The sequence below is a fragment of the Symphalangus syndactylus genome, chromosome 5, assembly GCF_028878055.3.
Source record: "Symphalangus syndactylus isolate Jambi chromosome 5, NHGRI_mSymSyn1-v2.1_pri, whole genome shotgun sequence".
In the NCBI taxonomy this organism is placed as follows: domain Eukaryota; kingdom Metazoa; phylum Chordata; class Mammalia; order Primates; family Hylobatidae; genus Symphalangus; species Symphalangus syndactylus.
Window position 1 is genome coordinate 42,516,273 of NC_072427.2, and position 17,287 is coordinate 42,533,559.

A 17,287-nucleotide genomic window follows, 5' to 3' on the forward strand; every position below is an offset into this window, starting at 1 on the left:
TCCTAACTCTGTGATAATTTACTTTTTTTTGAGACAGGATCTTACCCTGTCACTCAGGCTGGAGTTCAGGCTGCTCACTGCAGCCTCGAACTCCTGAGCTCAAGCAATCCTCCTGCCTCAGCCTCCCGAGTAGCTGAGATTACAGGCATGTGCCACCGTGTCTGGCTAATTTTTTAAATTTTTATGTCTTGCTCTGTTGCCCAGGCTGGTCTTAAACTCCTGGCCTCAAGTAATCTTCCTGCTTCAACCTCCCAAAGTGTTCGGATTACAGGTGTGAGCCACTGCACCGAGCTCCCAACCCTGCGATAATTTTAAAACATAGATCATGTCATTTCTCTGCTCAGAGTCCTGCAATGACTTCCCTTTTCTCAGACTAGAAGTCTAAGTCCTTACAGGGGTCTATAGGCTCTACATGGTCTGGTCCCACTACCTCTCTGATCTCTTCTGTTACTCTCCTCAATGATTCTTCTTCTGCCACACTGGACTCTTAGCTGTTCCATGAATCTACAACACAAGTTCGCTTTACGGCCTTAACTGGCTGTTTTTTAGGACTGTAATGCTATTGCCTGCATGGCTAACTCCCTCTCTTTCTTCAAGTCTTCATTCCGATGTTACTTTTTCCGTGAAGCCTATGCTGACCACCCTATTTAAAATGGCAATTTTCCTTCTTTTCCAAATAGTCACTTCCTGTCCCCCTTGCCTTGCTCTGTTTTTTCTGGAGCACCAATCACTTAATGTATAACTTAGTTATTCATTGATCAGTTACAGTCTACATTAGAATATAAGCTCTTTAAGGACAGGAATTTTTTGCTGTTTTATTCACTTCTGTATCCCAAGCACCTATAATAGCATGTGGTAGGTAGTCAGGAAATTATTTTTGAATTTATAAATAACTGTCTAATCTATTTTGGCAAAATTTCCACATGCATTCGGTTTTTTCCTTTCTTTAATTGAAGCGCTCTATTACCTGTTTCTGGAGTAGGTATTTTCAAACTGGTCCCCCTACTTTTTCCAGTTTTGCTCCTTAGACACTTCTTTCCAAATTAGAACTCTTGGAAACACACACAACAAAACACCTACCTTCTGATCGTGCTACTTTCCTACTCAAACATCTCGTCTTACTGCAGAGAGCCAGCTAGTCCACGCAAGTCCAAATTACAGACTGATCAAATCTAGGAGTGCCTACTCGGAAATCAAAGATTCTGGGAAGTGTCACCTGCCTGCTTTTGGAACCAGTATTCTTCTGCAGTGGTCTGCATTTTTGCCATAGTAGTTCATCTGCCAGACCCCAAACATACCTCTTGAGCCTTTGCTAAAGCACTGTTTGCCTTAAAAGTTCTCCTAGGCCTCCTTGCTGATGTCCTGTCTTTCCCTGAAGGACTGTCTAAAATGTTAACCTCTTCCAGAAAGCTTTCCCAGCTACCTTACTCTCCCAGTTGTCCCATGACAACACTGTTTGTCTTATGTTGGACTTATTTATGTATTATTAGTATGTCTTCCCAGTAAACCCACTAGAAATCTAGGATTTTTTGGTTTTTATTTTTCCTAAATGCCGCTGATATCTCCTACACAGTGCTTTACATGTTGTAAATGATTAACAACTCCTTTCAACTGAAAAGAAAATATAGAAAGGAGGATGGGTAAAATTAAAGTGGCGTACTTTTGAGAAATCAGCTATGAAATCTGACTCAGAATAGGGTTAAAACTCACTACGGACTTTGACCTGTACAAGACATTTAACCTTCCTGAGCTCCAGTTTCTTTATCTTTGAAATGGAGAATAATGCCTGTTGTAGTTGCCTCAACTGTGTTGTGAAGAATAAATTTGGTAATACAATTTAAAACATCTGGAAAATTATAAATGGGGACAACAGATCAGTGGAGGAGGATTGAGCTTAGATTTAATTGTTAAGATTGTTATGTTTTCTGGTTGTTCACTTAGTTGTTAGAAAATTTTTAAAAAGACTAAAAAAAAACCATTTTTATTTATTTATTTATTTTTTGAGACGAGTCCCGCTCAGTCACCCAGGCTGGAGTGCAGTAGCGCGATCTCCGCTCACTGCAAGCTCTGCCTCCCGGGTTCATGCCATTCTCCTGCCTCAGCCTCCCGAGTGGCTGGGACTAGAGGCGCCCGCCACCATGCCCGGCTAATTTTTTTTTTTTGTATTTTTAGTAGAGATGGGGTTTCACCGTCAGCCAGGATGGTCTTGATCTCCTGACTTCATGATCCGCCCACCTCAGCCTCCCAAAGTGCTGGGATTACAGGCGTGAGCCACTGTGCCCGGCCAAAAACCCATTTTTAAAAAAGACTGGGCCAGGCACAGTGGCTCACGCCTATAACCCCAGCACTTTGGGAGGCTGAGGTGGGAGGACTGCTTGAGGCCAGGAGTTCGAGCCCAGCAGTTCAAGACCAGCCTGGGAACATGGCAAAACCTTGTTTTTACAAAAAAATACAAAAAAAAAAAATTAGCTGGGTGTTGTGGTGTGCACCTGTCCCAGCTACATGGGAGGCTGAGGTGGGAGGATCACTTGAATCTGGGAGGCGGAGGTTATAGTGAGCCGAGATGGTGCCACTGCACTCCAGCCTGGGTGACAGAGTGAGACCCTGTCTCAAACAAAAAACACCAGATTGACTTTTGATCCTTTTTCCTTATGGAATATTACAAAGATAGTGTCAAAATATGGAAAAGACAAGAACTAGAGTGAAAGCAGATGGGCTAAGCCTTCAACTTCAGAGAGCCTGGGATGGATGAAGAGGAGCAAGCACTTGGGACAGTTTGGGTTTTCCAGCTGAAATATGTTACCCTTCTATACTATATGAGGTTATTTAAGATCACCATTCATACCTTTGATACCTTATTTACTCTGAATTGTTCGTGAATGAAACGCTTTTTTAAATGTTTGAAGTTAACCACTTTAATTTCAAATCTTTGTTTTAACCTTCTTTCATAAAATGTATTATATGACGTGTTATCTACTGTTATTCTCTGTTTGCTAAAACAGAGAATACCAACCCTAAGTTTAACTGTTTGACAGGTGTCATTTTTACTAAGATTTCTTGCTACACCCTTCTAGTCTATTCCCTAGCTCCCTCATTTCTGGCAGGATTTGATTTAGCATATGAAAACAGATACTTTACAAAAGGATGATGTAGATGAATGAATTAGGACTGAAAAAGGCTGACAGAGGTAAATAAAGCCCTGCATAAGGTATTCTTATCTTGGCCCATATCCTGTCGTGTTCTGCTAGAGGTTGGTCACCACACAGGAAAAGCATAATGAGTTACATAATTCACAATGTCTAAAAGATAAAAAACAAAATTGTTCAAGAGAACCAGATTTTTCTGGTTCTGAGGCCTGAGATTGTTTTCTTCCATGAGCCCTCATGGCAAAGGTACTATGTAATGAAAATGTTTTATTGCCTGACACAGTGATGCCTTGAGGACCTTTGTGATGACTCTGGTGTTTTATCCAGCACCAGATGGTCCAAGAATATATAATACTTATTTCTGTTGATACATAGGTAGGTGAGTATGAGAAAATGTGTGTTTATCTGCAGCAGGGGTACATGTATCTGTATATGTGACCAGGTAAAGATTTTATATAACATTTTCCAAATGAATCTGTTTTGTCACTTTTTTTTTTTTTTTTTTTTTTGAGATGGAGTCTTGCTCTGTCATCCTGGCTGGAGTGCAGTGGCGCAATCTCAGCTCACTGCAACCTCCGCCTCCTGGGTTCAAGTGATTCTCCTGCCTTAGCCTCCCAAGTAGCTGGGATTACAGGCGTGTACTACCACACCCAGCTAACTTTTGTATTTTTAGTAGAGATGGGGTTTCACCTTGTTGGCCAGGCTGGTCTCGAACTCCTGGCCTCAAGCGATCAAGTGGATCGCTCAAGTGGATCAAGCGATCCACCTGCCTCAGCTTTCTAAAGTGCTGGGATTACAGGTGTGAGCCACCACTCCCGGCCTTGTTTTGTCACTTCCGGGCCTTCTTTGACACAAGCTTTTTGGATTGTATGATAGAGTACAATTGAAATTGCTGATACCGTAATGTCAAGTCTATGCATAAGCTTAAGTCATATATGATTTGTTTATGGTTGGCTATACATATGGGCCAAGTGGGCAGTTGTCTACATCCCCCCCACCAGATACACAGGTAACACACAGAAATATACTTCCATTGTTCTTGTAAGCCTTCACTGCTTTATTAAACTGTCTGTAGTTCACCAGTTTGAGATTTGTCTATTGTAATAGGTTTTTAAAAAAGACATTTAAAAATCTTTTCAAATACTACCAGGTTTAGGACTGTTATTTTTCTGTTAGTACGGAGACTATCAGATTTTCTTCCTCTAAACACCTAGCAAAGGCTAGTGGAAGTTTTGAAAAGAACGTGAAGCTAGAGGAAGGAGTAGTAATTTTGGAAAATAGGGCACTACTTCAAGGCTTTAGGCATCTGGAAGGTGCTAATAAGATCATACTGTGTCTGGAAGATAAAAGACAAAGATTCCAATGGAAAAAAGTTAACAAAAACTACTGCTACTCTGCAGCGTTAATTAATGTGACTTTTTTGAGTTAGTGTTTCAGAGTTATTGTGCTTGAGCCTCCTTATAGCTATGTTCAGTGGGTTTTTAGGGACATTTCGTTATTAGTTTGGCTTGAATGATGAATAAGTAAGACATTGCTGTAATTACATAAATTTCTCTTCTAATACTCTATTAAATCTTAATCTTAAAATGCTTTTCACAACTAAATTTTATTTATTTACTTTTCACTTTCAATAGAGTGGCAGACGAAATGTTGATTTGGATTTGGCAGCATCTCACAAAAAGAGAGGTAAGTGTAAGTATTAAGAACATAGTAAATATCTTAGTGAGACCCTATCTCAAAAAAAAAAGAGCATAGTAAACAAATTAAGAAGCTGTTTTTATATCTGATGTATTTAGATCTGATTGTCTTTGAAATGTAATTGCAAAAAATTTCAGAATCATTTTATCAGAAGAGTTAAAACGAAGACTATTTTCTTTAAAATATACACCCTTTAAAAATCTGGGAATGTTTAGGAGTTAATAATCAGTTATTTTCTCATTTGTCATGTATTTTGACTTTTTAAAAGTCCTATAGAATTCTAAAAACAGTACATTCCATTATGGTGGAAAGGGGTTATTTACATAATTTTCCATGTTTTAGCTCACAGAGTTGCTATAGTTTAAATGGTGTTACAGGGAGAACTTCTTACCCCATACACGTGTACACACACTTTGAAATAGAAAGTTTCTATTTTTTTTCCCTCTTGGCCTATTAAGATAAAGCATGTAAGAGATATAATATCTCGAGATGCTTTATCTCTTACATGAAGAGATATTATATCTCTTACATAAAAAATTTTTTAAAAATTTCATGAGGAACAACTTAGAGTGTCATTGAGAGTTAAGGTCTTTTGTTAATGAATAGTATAGTTAACTCATGTTATGTGTACAAATTGAGGAAAAACCCAGCAGTTTTAGATAATGTAAATCCAAGGATAACTAAAAACTCTCAAGTATTTTTCTCTATTAACTGGTACTGCTGCTTTTTTTTTTTGGAGACAGGGTCTTGCTCTGTTGTCCAGGCTGGAGTGCAGTGGCACCATCAGAGCTCACTGCAGCCTTGGCCTCCTGCGCTCAAGGGATCCTCCTACCCCAGCCTCCCAAGTAGCTGGGACTACAGGTGTGCACCACTATGCTCAGCTAGATTTTTATTATTTTTGTAGAGATAAGGTCTCCCTGTTTGCCCAGGCTGGTCTCGAACTCCTGGGCTCAAGCAGTCCTCCCACCTTGGCCTCCCAAAGTGCTGGGATTATTGTATGCATGAGCCACCATGCCTGCCCTAATGTATTTTTGTTTAAAACCATTTATTAAGTGGTTGTGAAAATGTGAAGTGTTAAAAATTGCCACTAGTGGCAGTTTTCTAAAAGCTTGTGAAAAAATTTTTTTTCATGATATTAAATCTTTTGTATTTCAGAATGAAACCCTTCTCTTAATAGCTTCCTTGGCAGAATGTTAGGTTTCTCATCCATAGAAAAAAAACAGAAATGAGGGAAAGAAATGCACACATAATTTTTTCATTTTCATGTATATAGCTCAAAAGAATAAATGTTGTTACTTAAAATTTGGCAATATTTCATCATTTAATTACAATTAGAATAGAAAGAATGGGCCAGGTGTGGTGGCTCACACCTGTAATCCCAGCACTTTGGAAGGCTAGTCTGGGCAACATAGTGAGACCCCTGTCTCTACCAAAAAGAAAAGAAAAAGCTAGGCATGGATGCATGCACCTGTATTTCTAGCTACTCAGGAGGTTGAGGTGGGAAAATCACAGGAGCCCAGGAATTTGAAGTTGAAGGGTACTGTGATCATGCCACTGCACTCTAGCCTGTGTGACAACAGTGAGACCCTGTCTCAAAAAAAAGAATACAGAGAATGATTTCTCTGAAATATTAGGAATAATAAAGACCAGAGCTTTCTTTATTGAGAAGTCTTTTGAGACCATAACATACCAAAGCTGCTGAGTTTCTTTAAAAAAATATTACAGAGGGTGGGGCGCGGTGGCTCATGCCTGTAATCCCAGCACTTTGGGAGGCCGAGGCGGGCGGATCACAAGGTCAGGAGATCGACACCATCCTGGCTAACATGGTGAAACCCTGTCTTTACTAAAAATACAAAAATTAGCGGGGTGTGGTGGCAGGCGCCTGTAGTCCCTGCTATTCAGGAGGCTGAGGCAGGAGAATGGCGTGAACCTGGGAGGCGGAGCTTGCAGTGAGTCGAGATTGCACCACTGCACTCCAGCCTGGGCGACAGAGCGAGACTCCATCTCAAAAAAAAAAAAAAAAAAAAAAAAAATTACAGAGTATTTGTGTTATCAAAAAAATTAAATGATGTTTAGTATAATGTGCAACATGCATTTCATTACTTGGTAATTCTTTGAAAATTGGTAGTTCATTTTGACTTAGGAATTAAATTTTTGGAACAGATTTACTTTCCTAATTTTGTTTAGCTCAGGTGAATATAATTGCTAAAAGTTGTATGTTATATTAATAAATGTGTATCATTTGGTGCTAGAGAGAAAATGGCTCCAGACTTACTGAGTAGCATAAGAAATCCAATTTATAGTTTATACTATATTACTTAAGTTTATATTTATAAGTAATAGTTCATTGGTTAAAATTGTTCTTTTCTCTCAAATCTCTATCATGCTCATGGAAATATAATTTGAGATTCAGTCTGTGTTACCCAGGTCAGCATGTGCAAAATAATATCTTTGGAATAAAACAAAGTAGAATCTTCATCTTTCCAACTAAGAAAAAACTGTAATTTGAATGTGAATTACTTAGGCATGGATATAACATATTTAGGAGATTATATTTTCAAAGAGATTTTACAAAAATATTGTATATTTAGTGACTGCCCTTTGACACAGTGGGGTTTTTTTGTTTTGCTTTTAAATGATAGTAAAATAAATGACTATTTTTTTCCCTTTTTTGTCAATGTAGACCAGATGTCTTAAGCCATAAAATCTTCAATTGGGCAGTTGAATCTGCCAAGTCTGAGAACTGTTTGGGAGCCATTCAAACTGTTGAGTATTCTGATTCTGACTTGAGCCATGAAGGACAAAACAAATGTCCAGCCAAGTGAGAATTCTCTTTTTTTTCTTTCTTTTTTTTTTTTTTGAGACAGTGTCTTGCTCTGTCACCCAGGCTGGAGTACAATGGTGCGATCACAGCTCACTGCACCACTGAGGCTTAACCTCCCCAGGCTCGAGTGACCCTCCCATCTCAGCCTCTCAAGGAGCTGGGAGGGACTACAGGCACATGCCACTATGCCTGGCTAATTTTATTTATTTATTTATTTATTTATTTATTTATTTATTTATTTTTATTTTGTAGAAACAGGGTTTCGCCATGTTGCTCAGGCTGGTCTTGAACTGGGCTCATGCAATCTGCCCACCTTGGCCTCCCAAAGTGCTGGAATTACAGAAATGAGCCACCGTGCCTGGCCAAGAATTCTATGTGCTTGTTTACCCCTTCCAATATTTTGAGGAGGAAATGTAAAATGTTTCCCGTCATACAGCATTTGCATTTACTAGTCACAGTGGTCTTGAATTACTAAAAGCCTGATGAGAGGAATAGGAGAGAGATAATGCTGTTTAATTATATCCTGTTTACTGAAGTTTAATGGATATATAAATGACAATGGGTGTATACACATTTTCAGCTGCTCTTTCCATGCCTGCAAAGACTCCTCCTTGAGAGGGCCCCCTTGCCTGTAATCTCAGTATTTGACAATGGGGATACTAAGATTCACGCTGTTGAACCACGATTGCACCTTTTTCTCCCCTCACTTCAGTTAATGTTTCACAATTGGTCTAAGCCCTTGGTCTAAGAAAGTGAATATGTAGGAAGGGGCAAAGAAATGCGGGCAGATACATTTGGCCACCTTCCTCAGCTTTTCAGAGGCATCAAAGCTAAATTTACTTTTTTTTTTTTTTTTTTTTTTGAGACAGAGTCTCGCTGTGTAGCCCAGGCTGGAGTGCAGTGGCGTGATCTCAGCTTATTGCAACCTCCTCCTCCCGGGTCCCTGTTCAAGCAGTTCTCCTGCCTCAGCCTCCTGAGTAGCTGGGATTACAGGCATGCGCCACTAAGCCCAGCTAATTTTTGTATTTTTAGTAGAGACAGGGTTTCACCATGTTGGCCAGGCTGGTCTTGAACTCCTGACCTCGTGATCCCCCCGCCTCGGTCTCCCAAAGTGCTGGGATTACAGGCATGAGCCACCATGCCCGGGTAGCTAAATTTACTTCTAAAAGAGGTGGATGAAACATTTCTTCTGCTTAGCACCTCAGAGGCAATATGAAATTTGTATTTAGTAAACATTTATAAACATTTATAAACTACTTACTATATGAGCATTGTTCTAAGCCCAAATATTATAGTAACTCATTTAATTTTCATAACAGCCTGATAAAATTCTTGACAAAACCTGTAAAAATATGTTAGTAATTTGGTACTTTGATAAAACTTAAAAGATTGCTATGGTTGTACGATTGTTTACAGAAAGACAATACCTTTTTGCAGATATTTGATTTTAGTTTTCATATTTAAGCTGAAGATGATACAGTGAAAAGTTGTGGGATATCAAAACAGCAACTTAAGAAGCAACATCAGAAATCTTATTAGTTAAAATACTGTGTGGTTTGATTATCGCCCCTAATCTTTAAATATTTTGTTAGGGTTTTATTGCTAAAATAATACTGGAAACATTTATCAACATGTGTGTTTCATGGTATAACATGTATGGGCGAAATGCTATTTTGTCTGTGCATTTCAAATTAGATGATATAAAGAAAAGCGAATGTAAATGTTTCTCTCCTGTATCAAATTTCTCCTTTTGTTTTCTGATTCTCGTGTGGTAGTGTATTTACTCCTTTTTGGCCAGTTGAGCCCCAGAAAAAAGAAGAGCTTCAAGCAAGTACATGATGGCATGTTTAATTTTTTTCCCCTTTTAGCTTGCCTACATATTTTATGGTTTATAAAGTATGTATTGCAGCTCTGCCATGTTCATTTTGAAAATTCCATTTAAAAACCAAATTTGTAAGGACAAGTAAACAATCTCAAAAATTTTTTTGTTGGATTTTATATTTTCTTTATGTAGTAGGTGATTCCAAATTAATATTAAGAACTGAGCTTAGTCTCAATTGTTATGTAGAAGCTTTTAAGGCCCTTTTCAGATATAATATTTCCTATATTCAGATAGTACAGAGCAAACCAAAGTTATCAGATTGTTATACTTTAAAAAAAATTAAAGTTCTTTCATCTCCTATTTCCATATTATAAATTTTTGTGTTTTAAGTCTTTTTGATGTCAAACTAAATATTTTGATGGAAATTATTTATCCTGATGCTTCCACATAGTGTGTTTCCTGTTCTTAATATTTTATTTATACAAAGTTAGATTTGGGTTAATTTCATCCGTTAGGGCTCAGCAGACTACAGCTTGGAGGCCAGGACTGGCCTGGCACCTATTTTTGTTTATCAGGTTTTATTGGAACACAGCCACACTCACTTGTTTAAGTGGTTGCTTTCATACTACAACAGCAGAGTTGTGTAGTTGTGACAGAGACCTTATGGTCTGTAAAGCCTAAAATATTTACTATCTGGCCCTTTACAGAAAAAGTTTGCCGACCCCTGCTTTAAATTGCAGAGGATTTAATTTTGGGCTTTGTCAGCCATTCCATAGAATATTTTGGTTTATATGAAGACAGTTCAGTATTGGCAGATTCATAATTGAACTTTTATATAGGCAGGCAATTGAAATTTCCATCAGTGATTTGTGAGTTGGTTAATAATGAATATGTAAGACTACCTCCCATAAAATTAAGGAATTAAGGTCATTATTTGACAAACCAATTTTTTTGTGCCTTTGTTTCCTCAATTGTGAAAATTGGACTAAATAATCTTTAAGGTCTCTTTTTCTTCTGCAGTTCTAATATCAGTTCCTTGCGTATTTTATATTCATTTTGAAAAGTAATTTATAAGTATTAGTAACTAGAAAAACCTTTTATTCTGAAATTTTATTATTAAAAAAAAACACCCCCCAAAAAACAAGTTCAATGTGAGGAGCCAGAAGCTATCATTCGTAAGTTAAGTCTAAATACAGATTTTGAATTTGAGGTGCTTTAAGGAAATGAAAAAAGAATGTATATATTTTTTACATTAGCCTCTACTTTATTCTTTAAATATTTTTAACTTAATACATTATGCATCTATGATATCATTCTTTGAATTTTCAGTCTTTTCTGTGTTACGTGAAAGAATATTCAGCTCTACAATTTGGGGAAATTTTTAGCTAGGTTGTTATTTTTCATGTTCAGCAAGACTGAAAATTAAGCTTTTTTTTTTTTTTTTTCTTGAGGCAGGGTCTCGCCCTGTCACCCAGGCTGGAGTGCAGTGGTGAAAATTAAGCCTTTTTAAGTCTTAATAATTCTTGCTAAAACATAGAAGGCAGATAAACCGTATATTCTTTGCCATTCTACATTATTTTACTAGGATACATATAAATTATTTCACAGTTACTTTGTAATATTAGCTCCCTGTTACGAATTTTGAAGTCCTAGGGTTTAATTGACACCAGTATAGTAATTCAAAAATAAGATTCTACATTGAATATTGTGTTAGTTTGTTTTCTCTGTGGGCATTAGTGTTTAAGTAGTTATCTTCCCAAACTTTTCTATCTAGCTATATAAGTGATATAATTTTTATGCATATTTAATTGAGTACCTTAAGATACTTTCCTAATTGAGAAATTTAGTATATTCACATAATAGGATGTTATACAGCAATCAAATAAATGAACCATGGTTACACATAGTAATGTGGATGAATATTAGCAATATTATATTGAATCAAAGAGTATGTCCAAAAAGGTGATATAAAATGATACTCTTTTTTAAAAGTCAACAACAACTAAAACCATTATTCATCTTAGGAATACATTAAAACAATAAAAACAAGGAAATAATAAACCCAGGCTTCAGGATAATAAAACTTTAGGTAGCAAGAGATGGGCTGGAGGAAGAGCAAATAGATAGAAGTTACTGTTAGTTTTCCAGTTCTTGTGTTCACAGATATTTATTATAAATATGTGATTTCAAAATTGGGCCATGCATGGACCAATGATGAGAGTATGTCATGAACAAAGGATTGTAGTTAATCAAATTTATGTATCTGAGATCAGTTAAAGATTTGTAAGAATTGGACATTTATATGTTTATTTAAAGCTAATATTGACATATGACTTGGACAATTGCTGTTGTGTTCAAACATGTTAACATTTTGCTGTCTAATGTAAAGATTTTAGCTTAAAAAATACCCACTGGCAAATCTAATGGTATTATATTTAGCAACTATTTTGATGCCACTTGATAATTTTATATAGGTATCATTTTACAGTAAATCTCATATATTCTTGTCTGTGAAACTTTGCTTCCTCTATATAGGAGTTTCACAACCTGCAGTAAATATGCACATGACACAGTCAGTGAGAATGTTCCTTATATTAATGAAACCCAAAGGGTGATGTTTGTGTCTCCTTTTTGTGTAAGTTTACTTGCCCTTCTATATTCATTATTTGGTAATGTTTCATTGCAGATATGTAGACACTTTGTTCAGTCTTAACTTGCCCTTTGTAATGATAATGTTAAATTAGATGAAATCTTTCTGTTTTGAGTAGGTCTTACCATCAGTGTCTTAAGTGCCTACCTAGTTCCTTTTTGTTCATAAATGATGATCTGGTTTAACACTGCAGAGCATTTTAAGCTAAGCATTTTGAGAACAGCTTCTGCCTTTCTTTTTCTTGTGGCAGCGTGTTGCTAAAGCGCTTACAGAGACACTGGTACATCAAACAGGGCTTTCCCTTTATTTTCTTACATTGCTCTAATTTTTGTTTGTTTGTTGTTTTTACCAAAGCATTTTGCTCAGATTCACTTAATGCATGTGTGTATTCAAACATGAGTATCCATTTTTCACCAGTTGGTTATGGTAGCAGCACTCAGCCTTATCTAGTTTCAGAATGTATGCTCTACTTGATTGCCGTTGATATATGTTTATTCTGTTTGTATATAGGTCCTATGCACAGTCAATTGGAATCCCTGAGTGACTCTTGGGCTCGCCTGAAACATAGCAGAGACTGGTTATGCAACTCCTCCTATTCCTTTGAGTCAGATTTTGATCTTACCAAGTCTTTGGGAGTTCACACTTTGATTGAAAATGTTGTAAGCTTTGTGAGTGGAGATGTGGGGAATGCCCCAGGTTTTAAAGAGCCAGAGGAAAGTATGTCTACAAGTCCCCAGGCCTCCATCATTGCAATGGAACAGCAGCAGTTAAGGGCAGAAGTAAGTCTTTGATATTTACTCCTTATGAGAGCTCTGGAGACTTAAAACTGAACCATTGAATGTATAGGTCTAGGTAAAACCTTTACTTTTTCTTCTATTCCTTGCTTTCCCCTTTCCTGTACCTGAGCTTTTAAACATAACTTTCTTAACTAGGACAGCATGTTATTTTGTTTGAACTAGACTAAAGTGCATTTAAAATTGTCATCTCTCAGAACAACATACTCAGAAGTCTTCACTTCGCTCTCGTTGCCCAGGCTGTAGTGCAATGGTGAGATCTCGGCTCACTGGAACTTCTGCCTCTTGGGTTCAAGCGATTCTCCTGCCTCAGCCTTCATAGTAGCAGAGATTATAGGCATGTGCCACCATGCTTGGCTAATTTTTTTGTACTGTTAGTAGAGACGAAGTTTCACCATGTTGGCCAGGCTGGTCTCAAGCTCCTGACCTCAGGTGATCCACTTGCCTCGGCCTCCCAAAGTGCTGAGATTACAGGTGTGAGCCACCGCTCCCGGCCCTGAGCCTTCGTTTTTGACCCATTTGTCTCAGTTTAAATTAGACACCTGCTTTAGATTAGAACCTCACAGAAATAATTGCTGCAATCAAGACCCACTGTTGAATGCTAAAATGAGTGAGCAAAACTTGAAAGAGACATAAGATGTTTGCATAGCCTTAAAGTATCTTCCCCCAAATATTTATTAATTATTGTGGTTTTAACATGTCCACAATTCTTCCATAGTTCTCCCTGCAGGAAGTGGAGGTTAATTCTTCTCTCCTTGAGAGTGAGCTGGACTTACTGGCTTGCTTCTAACAAATAGGCTGTAGGAAGGAGATAAAACTGTAACTTCACATTGCAGAAACCTGGCAGGTATCGCCTTAACTAAATGATTAAGATTGGCCGGGCGCGATGACTCACTCCTGTAATCCCAGCACTTTGGGAGGCCAAGGTGGGTGGATCACCTGAGGTCAGGAATTTGAGACCAGCCTCACTAACATGGTGAAAACCTGTCTCTACTAAAAATACGAAAATTCAACTGGGCGTGGTGGTGGACGCCTGTAATCCCAGCTACCTGGGAGGCTGAGGCAGGAGAATCACTTGATCCCAGGAGGCAGAGGTTGCAGTGAGCCGAGATCGTGCCACTGCACTCCATCCTGGGCAACAAGAGTGAAACTCCATCTCGAAAATAAAAATAAAAAATAAAAATGAAATAAAATCAAGATTAACATCACCTGTGTTAAGTCATGTTGCTATAGTGTGATGAGAACACTTTATGTGGTATTCTTCCCCCAAATCCATAATTCCACTGTAGTCATGAGAAAAAAATCAGACAACCCAAAATTTAGGGACATCTACAAAATATATGAACAGCTCCTCCAAAGTGTCATCATGAAAAAGAAGGAAAGACAGAATCTGTCACAGGGTAGGAGAGACTAAAAAGTCATGGCAACTAAATGCAATGTGGTATCTGGATTAAATCCTGGAACAAGAAATGAACATTATGGAAAACTAAAATCCAAATAAAGTCTTTTAATTAATACTATTTTACTTTAGGTTTAGTTAATAGTATTGTACCAATGTTAATGTCTTAGTTTTCATAAATGTACCATGGTTATGTAAGATGTTAAGATTGGGGAAGCTCAAGGAAGAGTATACAAGAACTCTCTGTACCATCTTTACAACTTTTCTGTATATCTAAAATTATTTCAAAATAATTTTTTTTTTTTTTTTTTAAGAAGAAGGATAAGCTGATCAACTACAGTGATGGGGAGTGTCTTCCTAGGGAAGATAGGGGCAGAAGTTCAAGAAAACCACAGAGAAATAGTTCAGAAGTATTTCTCATTCCTGGGCTAAAGAGTATTATATAAACTTATTAATAAAGAAAGCAATAGCAGTACTACCTTATAGTTTTGAAACCTTCACATACATCTCCTTGTGAGCTTCACAATAGCTGTGTGAGTAGATTAGATAAGGTATTATTAGTCTTATTTTATATACGAGGAAACAAATTCAGTAAGTTAAGTGACTTTCCCAAGGCCACACAGTAAGATAAGAGTCCTTGAAACCATGTCTCCTACATCCAAAGCTACTACTTTTCCTATTGTACACTAACATTTTTTATTCTGATGTGTGCTTATAGAGTTTTTAGAAATATCTTCATAAAAACTAATAATAATATTTATCTTAGAATAGATTCATATGAAATGTCAGAATTTTCTAAGTGTTAAAAATACTGTTTTTGGCATACAGAGTTTTGTTGTGTCTAAGTGAAGAACTCTAAAATATGTTTTTTTCCTCAAGCTTCGTTTAGAGGCACTTCATCAGATCCTCGTTCTATTGTCTGGGATGGAAGAAAAAGGTAGCATCTCACTGTCAGGAAGCAGGTTGAGTTCAGGCTTCCAGTCCTCCACACTACTCACGTCTGTGAGGCTGCAGTTCCTAGCAGGGTGTTTTGGTCTAGGCACTGTTGGACACACAGGAGCCAAGGGAGAGAGTGGCCGATTGCATCACTATCAGGTAGGTGACACCCTGCAGTATATACAGGTTTTAACTGTCATTTTACAAAGCCACTTTAATAATGTGAAACTTTTTGGTGTTTATGGTTCAGTTTAAAAATACAAAGACTTTAAATTTTTTAAGATAGCTCATTTGTTTCTTTTCCTAAATAATGCAGTTGAGATTAGGTGAGCCATGGTATTATTGTACTATTGTAGATTATTTGCTGGCTCAGTTTTATTAATCCAGTTTTATTATCCAGTTTGGATGGGAATAGATCCAAGTAAGGATAGGGATTAGAGTTTGGGAGATTGGGTTTCAAGAGCTTATGTTTTAGATTTGATCATTTACCACCTAGTTTGTGTGATTCCTTTGATAACTTAGAAAAAAAAGTGTTATCTTTATGTCTTTCATATTTAGGCAGGAAAAACTGCTTTGTGAGGAAATAGATTATACAGACTCGGCCGGGCGTGGTGGCTCACACCTATAATCCCAGCACTTTGGGAGGCTGAGGTGGTCAGATCACCTGAGGTCAGGAGTTCAAGACCAGCCTGGCCAACATGGTGAAACCCCATCTCTACTAAAAATACCAAAAATCAGCTGAGTGTGGTGGTGGGCGCCTGTAATCCCAGGTACTCAGGAGGCTGAGGCAGGGAGAATCACTTGAACCCAGGAGGTGGAGGTTGCAGTGAGCCAAGATCACGCCACTACACTCCAGCCTGGGCAACAGAGCAAGACTCCATCTCAAAAAAAAAAAAAAAAAAGAGATTATATAGACTCAACAATTATCAAGCATTTAAAATTAAATTTGGAAGCTGGGCATGGTGGCACCCACCTGTAGTCCCAGCACTTTGGGACGCCGAGGCTGTTGGATTGCTTGAGCTCAGGAGTTTAAGACCCGCCTGGACAATATGGCAAAACCCTGTCTCTACAGAAAATACAAAAAATTAACCAAGTGTGGTGGTATGTGCCTGTAGTCCCAGCTACTTGGGAGGCTGAGATGGGAGGATCACTTGAGCCTGGGAGGCAGAGGTTGCAGTGAGCCAGGATTGCACCACTGCACCCCAGCATGGGTGATACAGCAAGACTCAAAAAAAAAAAAAATTATTATATACTTTATATACTGAAATATAGTAAATAATTAAAAACCATCGTAAGGCTCTAGCATAGACTAGGAATAAAATGTTATTACTTCTTTTTGCAAGCAGGTATTATTGTTGCTAATAGAAAAAGTAAATCTTTATGTGTAATTCAGGATGGGATCAGAGCAGCTAAGAGAAATATTCAGATTGAAATCCAGGTAGCTGTGCATAAAATTTATCAACAGTTGTCTGCTACCCTGGAAAGAGCCCTGCAAGCAAACAAGCATCACATTGGTAAGTAAACTGTCCCTGCAAATGCACAGTGCAGGTTACATTTTAGCCCGAGGTTATGGTACTAGTTATGTTCTATATTTTGTGTTTAACATTAGTAGATAAACTTATAGGTAAAGAATAATTAAAAATAGTATTTCATGTTATTAATATTTTAGAAAATGATTCATTTTAATAAATGCTTTGTTTACTGAAAGGAAGATTCTTAACTGTCTCTTTGTCTTTTAGAAGCCCAGCAACGTCTCCTTCTGGTGACGGTTTTTGCCCTAAGTGTTCATTATCAACCAGTAGACGTTTCTTTGGCAATTTCCACTGGTCTGCTAAACGTATTGTCACAGTTGTGTGGTACAGACACCATGCTAGGACAGCCCCTGCAGTTGTTGCCAAAGACGGGTGTTTCCCAGCTTAGCACAGCTTTGAAAGTGGCCAGTACAAGGTTGCTCCAGATTCTAGCCATCACTACTGGGTAAGTATGGTAGATGTCTTTGTAGAACTGTATGAAGTCTG

At 37.7% G+C, this 17,287-nt stretch overlaps 1 protein-coding gene across 19 annotated transcripts in view; it reads left to right on the forward strand.

Annotated features, from left to right (window-relative positions):
- The window catches only part of HERC1 (HECT and RLD domain containing E3 ubiquitin protein ligase family member 1), a 254,678-nt gene that overhangs the window by 136,729 nt on the left and 100,662 nt on the right, over positions 1-17,287 (forward strand). For all 19 annotated transcript variants that reach the window (XM_063638840.1, XM_055278203.2, XM_063638842.1 and 16 more), the window contains exons 25-29: positions 4,781-4,832; positions 12,651-12,919; positions 15,213-15,428; positions 16,663-16,783; positions 17,009-17,246. In XM_063638840.1, the coding sequence (XP_063494910.1) occupies positions 4,781-4,832; positions 12,651-12,919; positions 15,213-15,428; positions 16,663-16,783; positions 17,009-17,246 (896 nt within the window). The remainder of the gene's footprint in view (positions 1-4,780; positions 4,833-12,650; positions 12,920-15,212; positions 15,429-16,662; positions 16,784-17,008; positions 17,247-17,287) is intronic.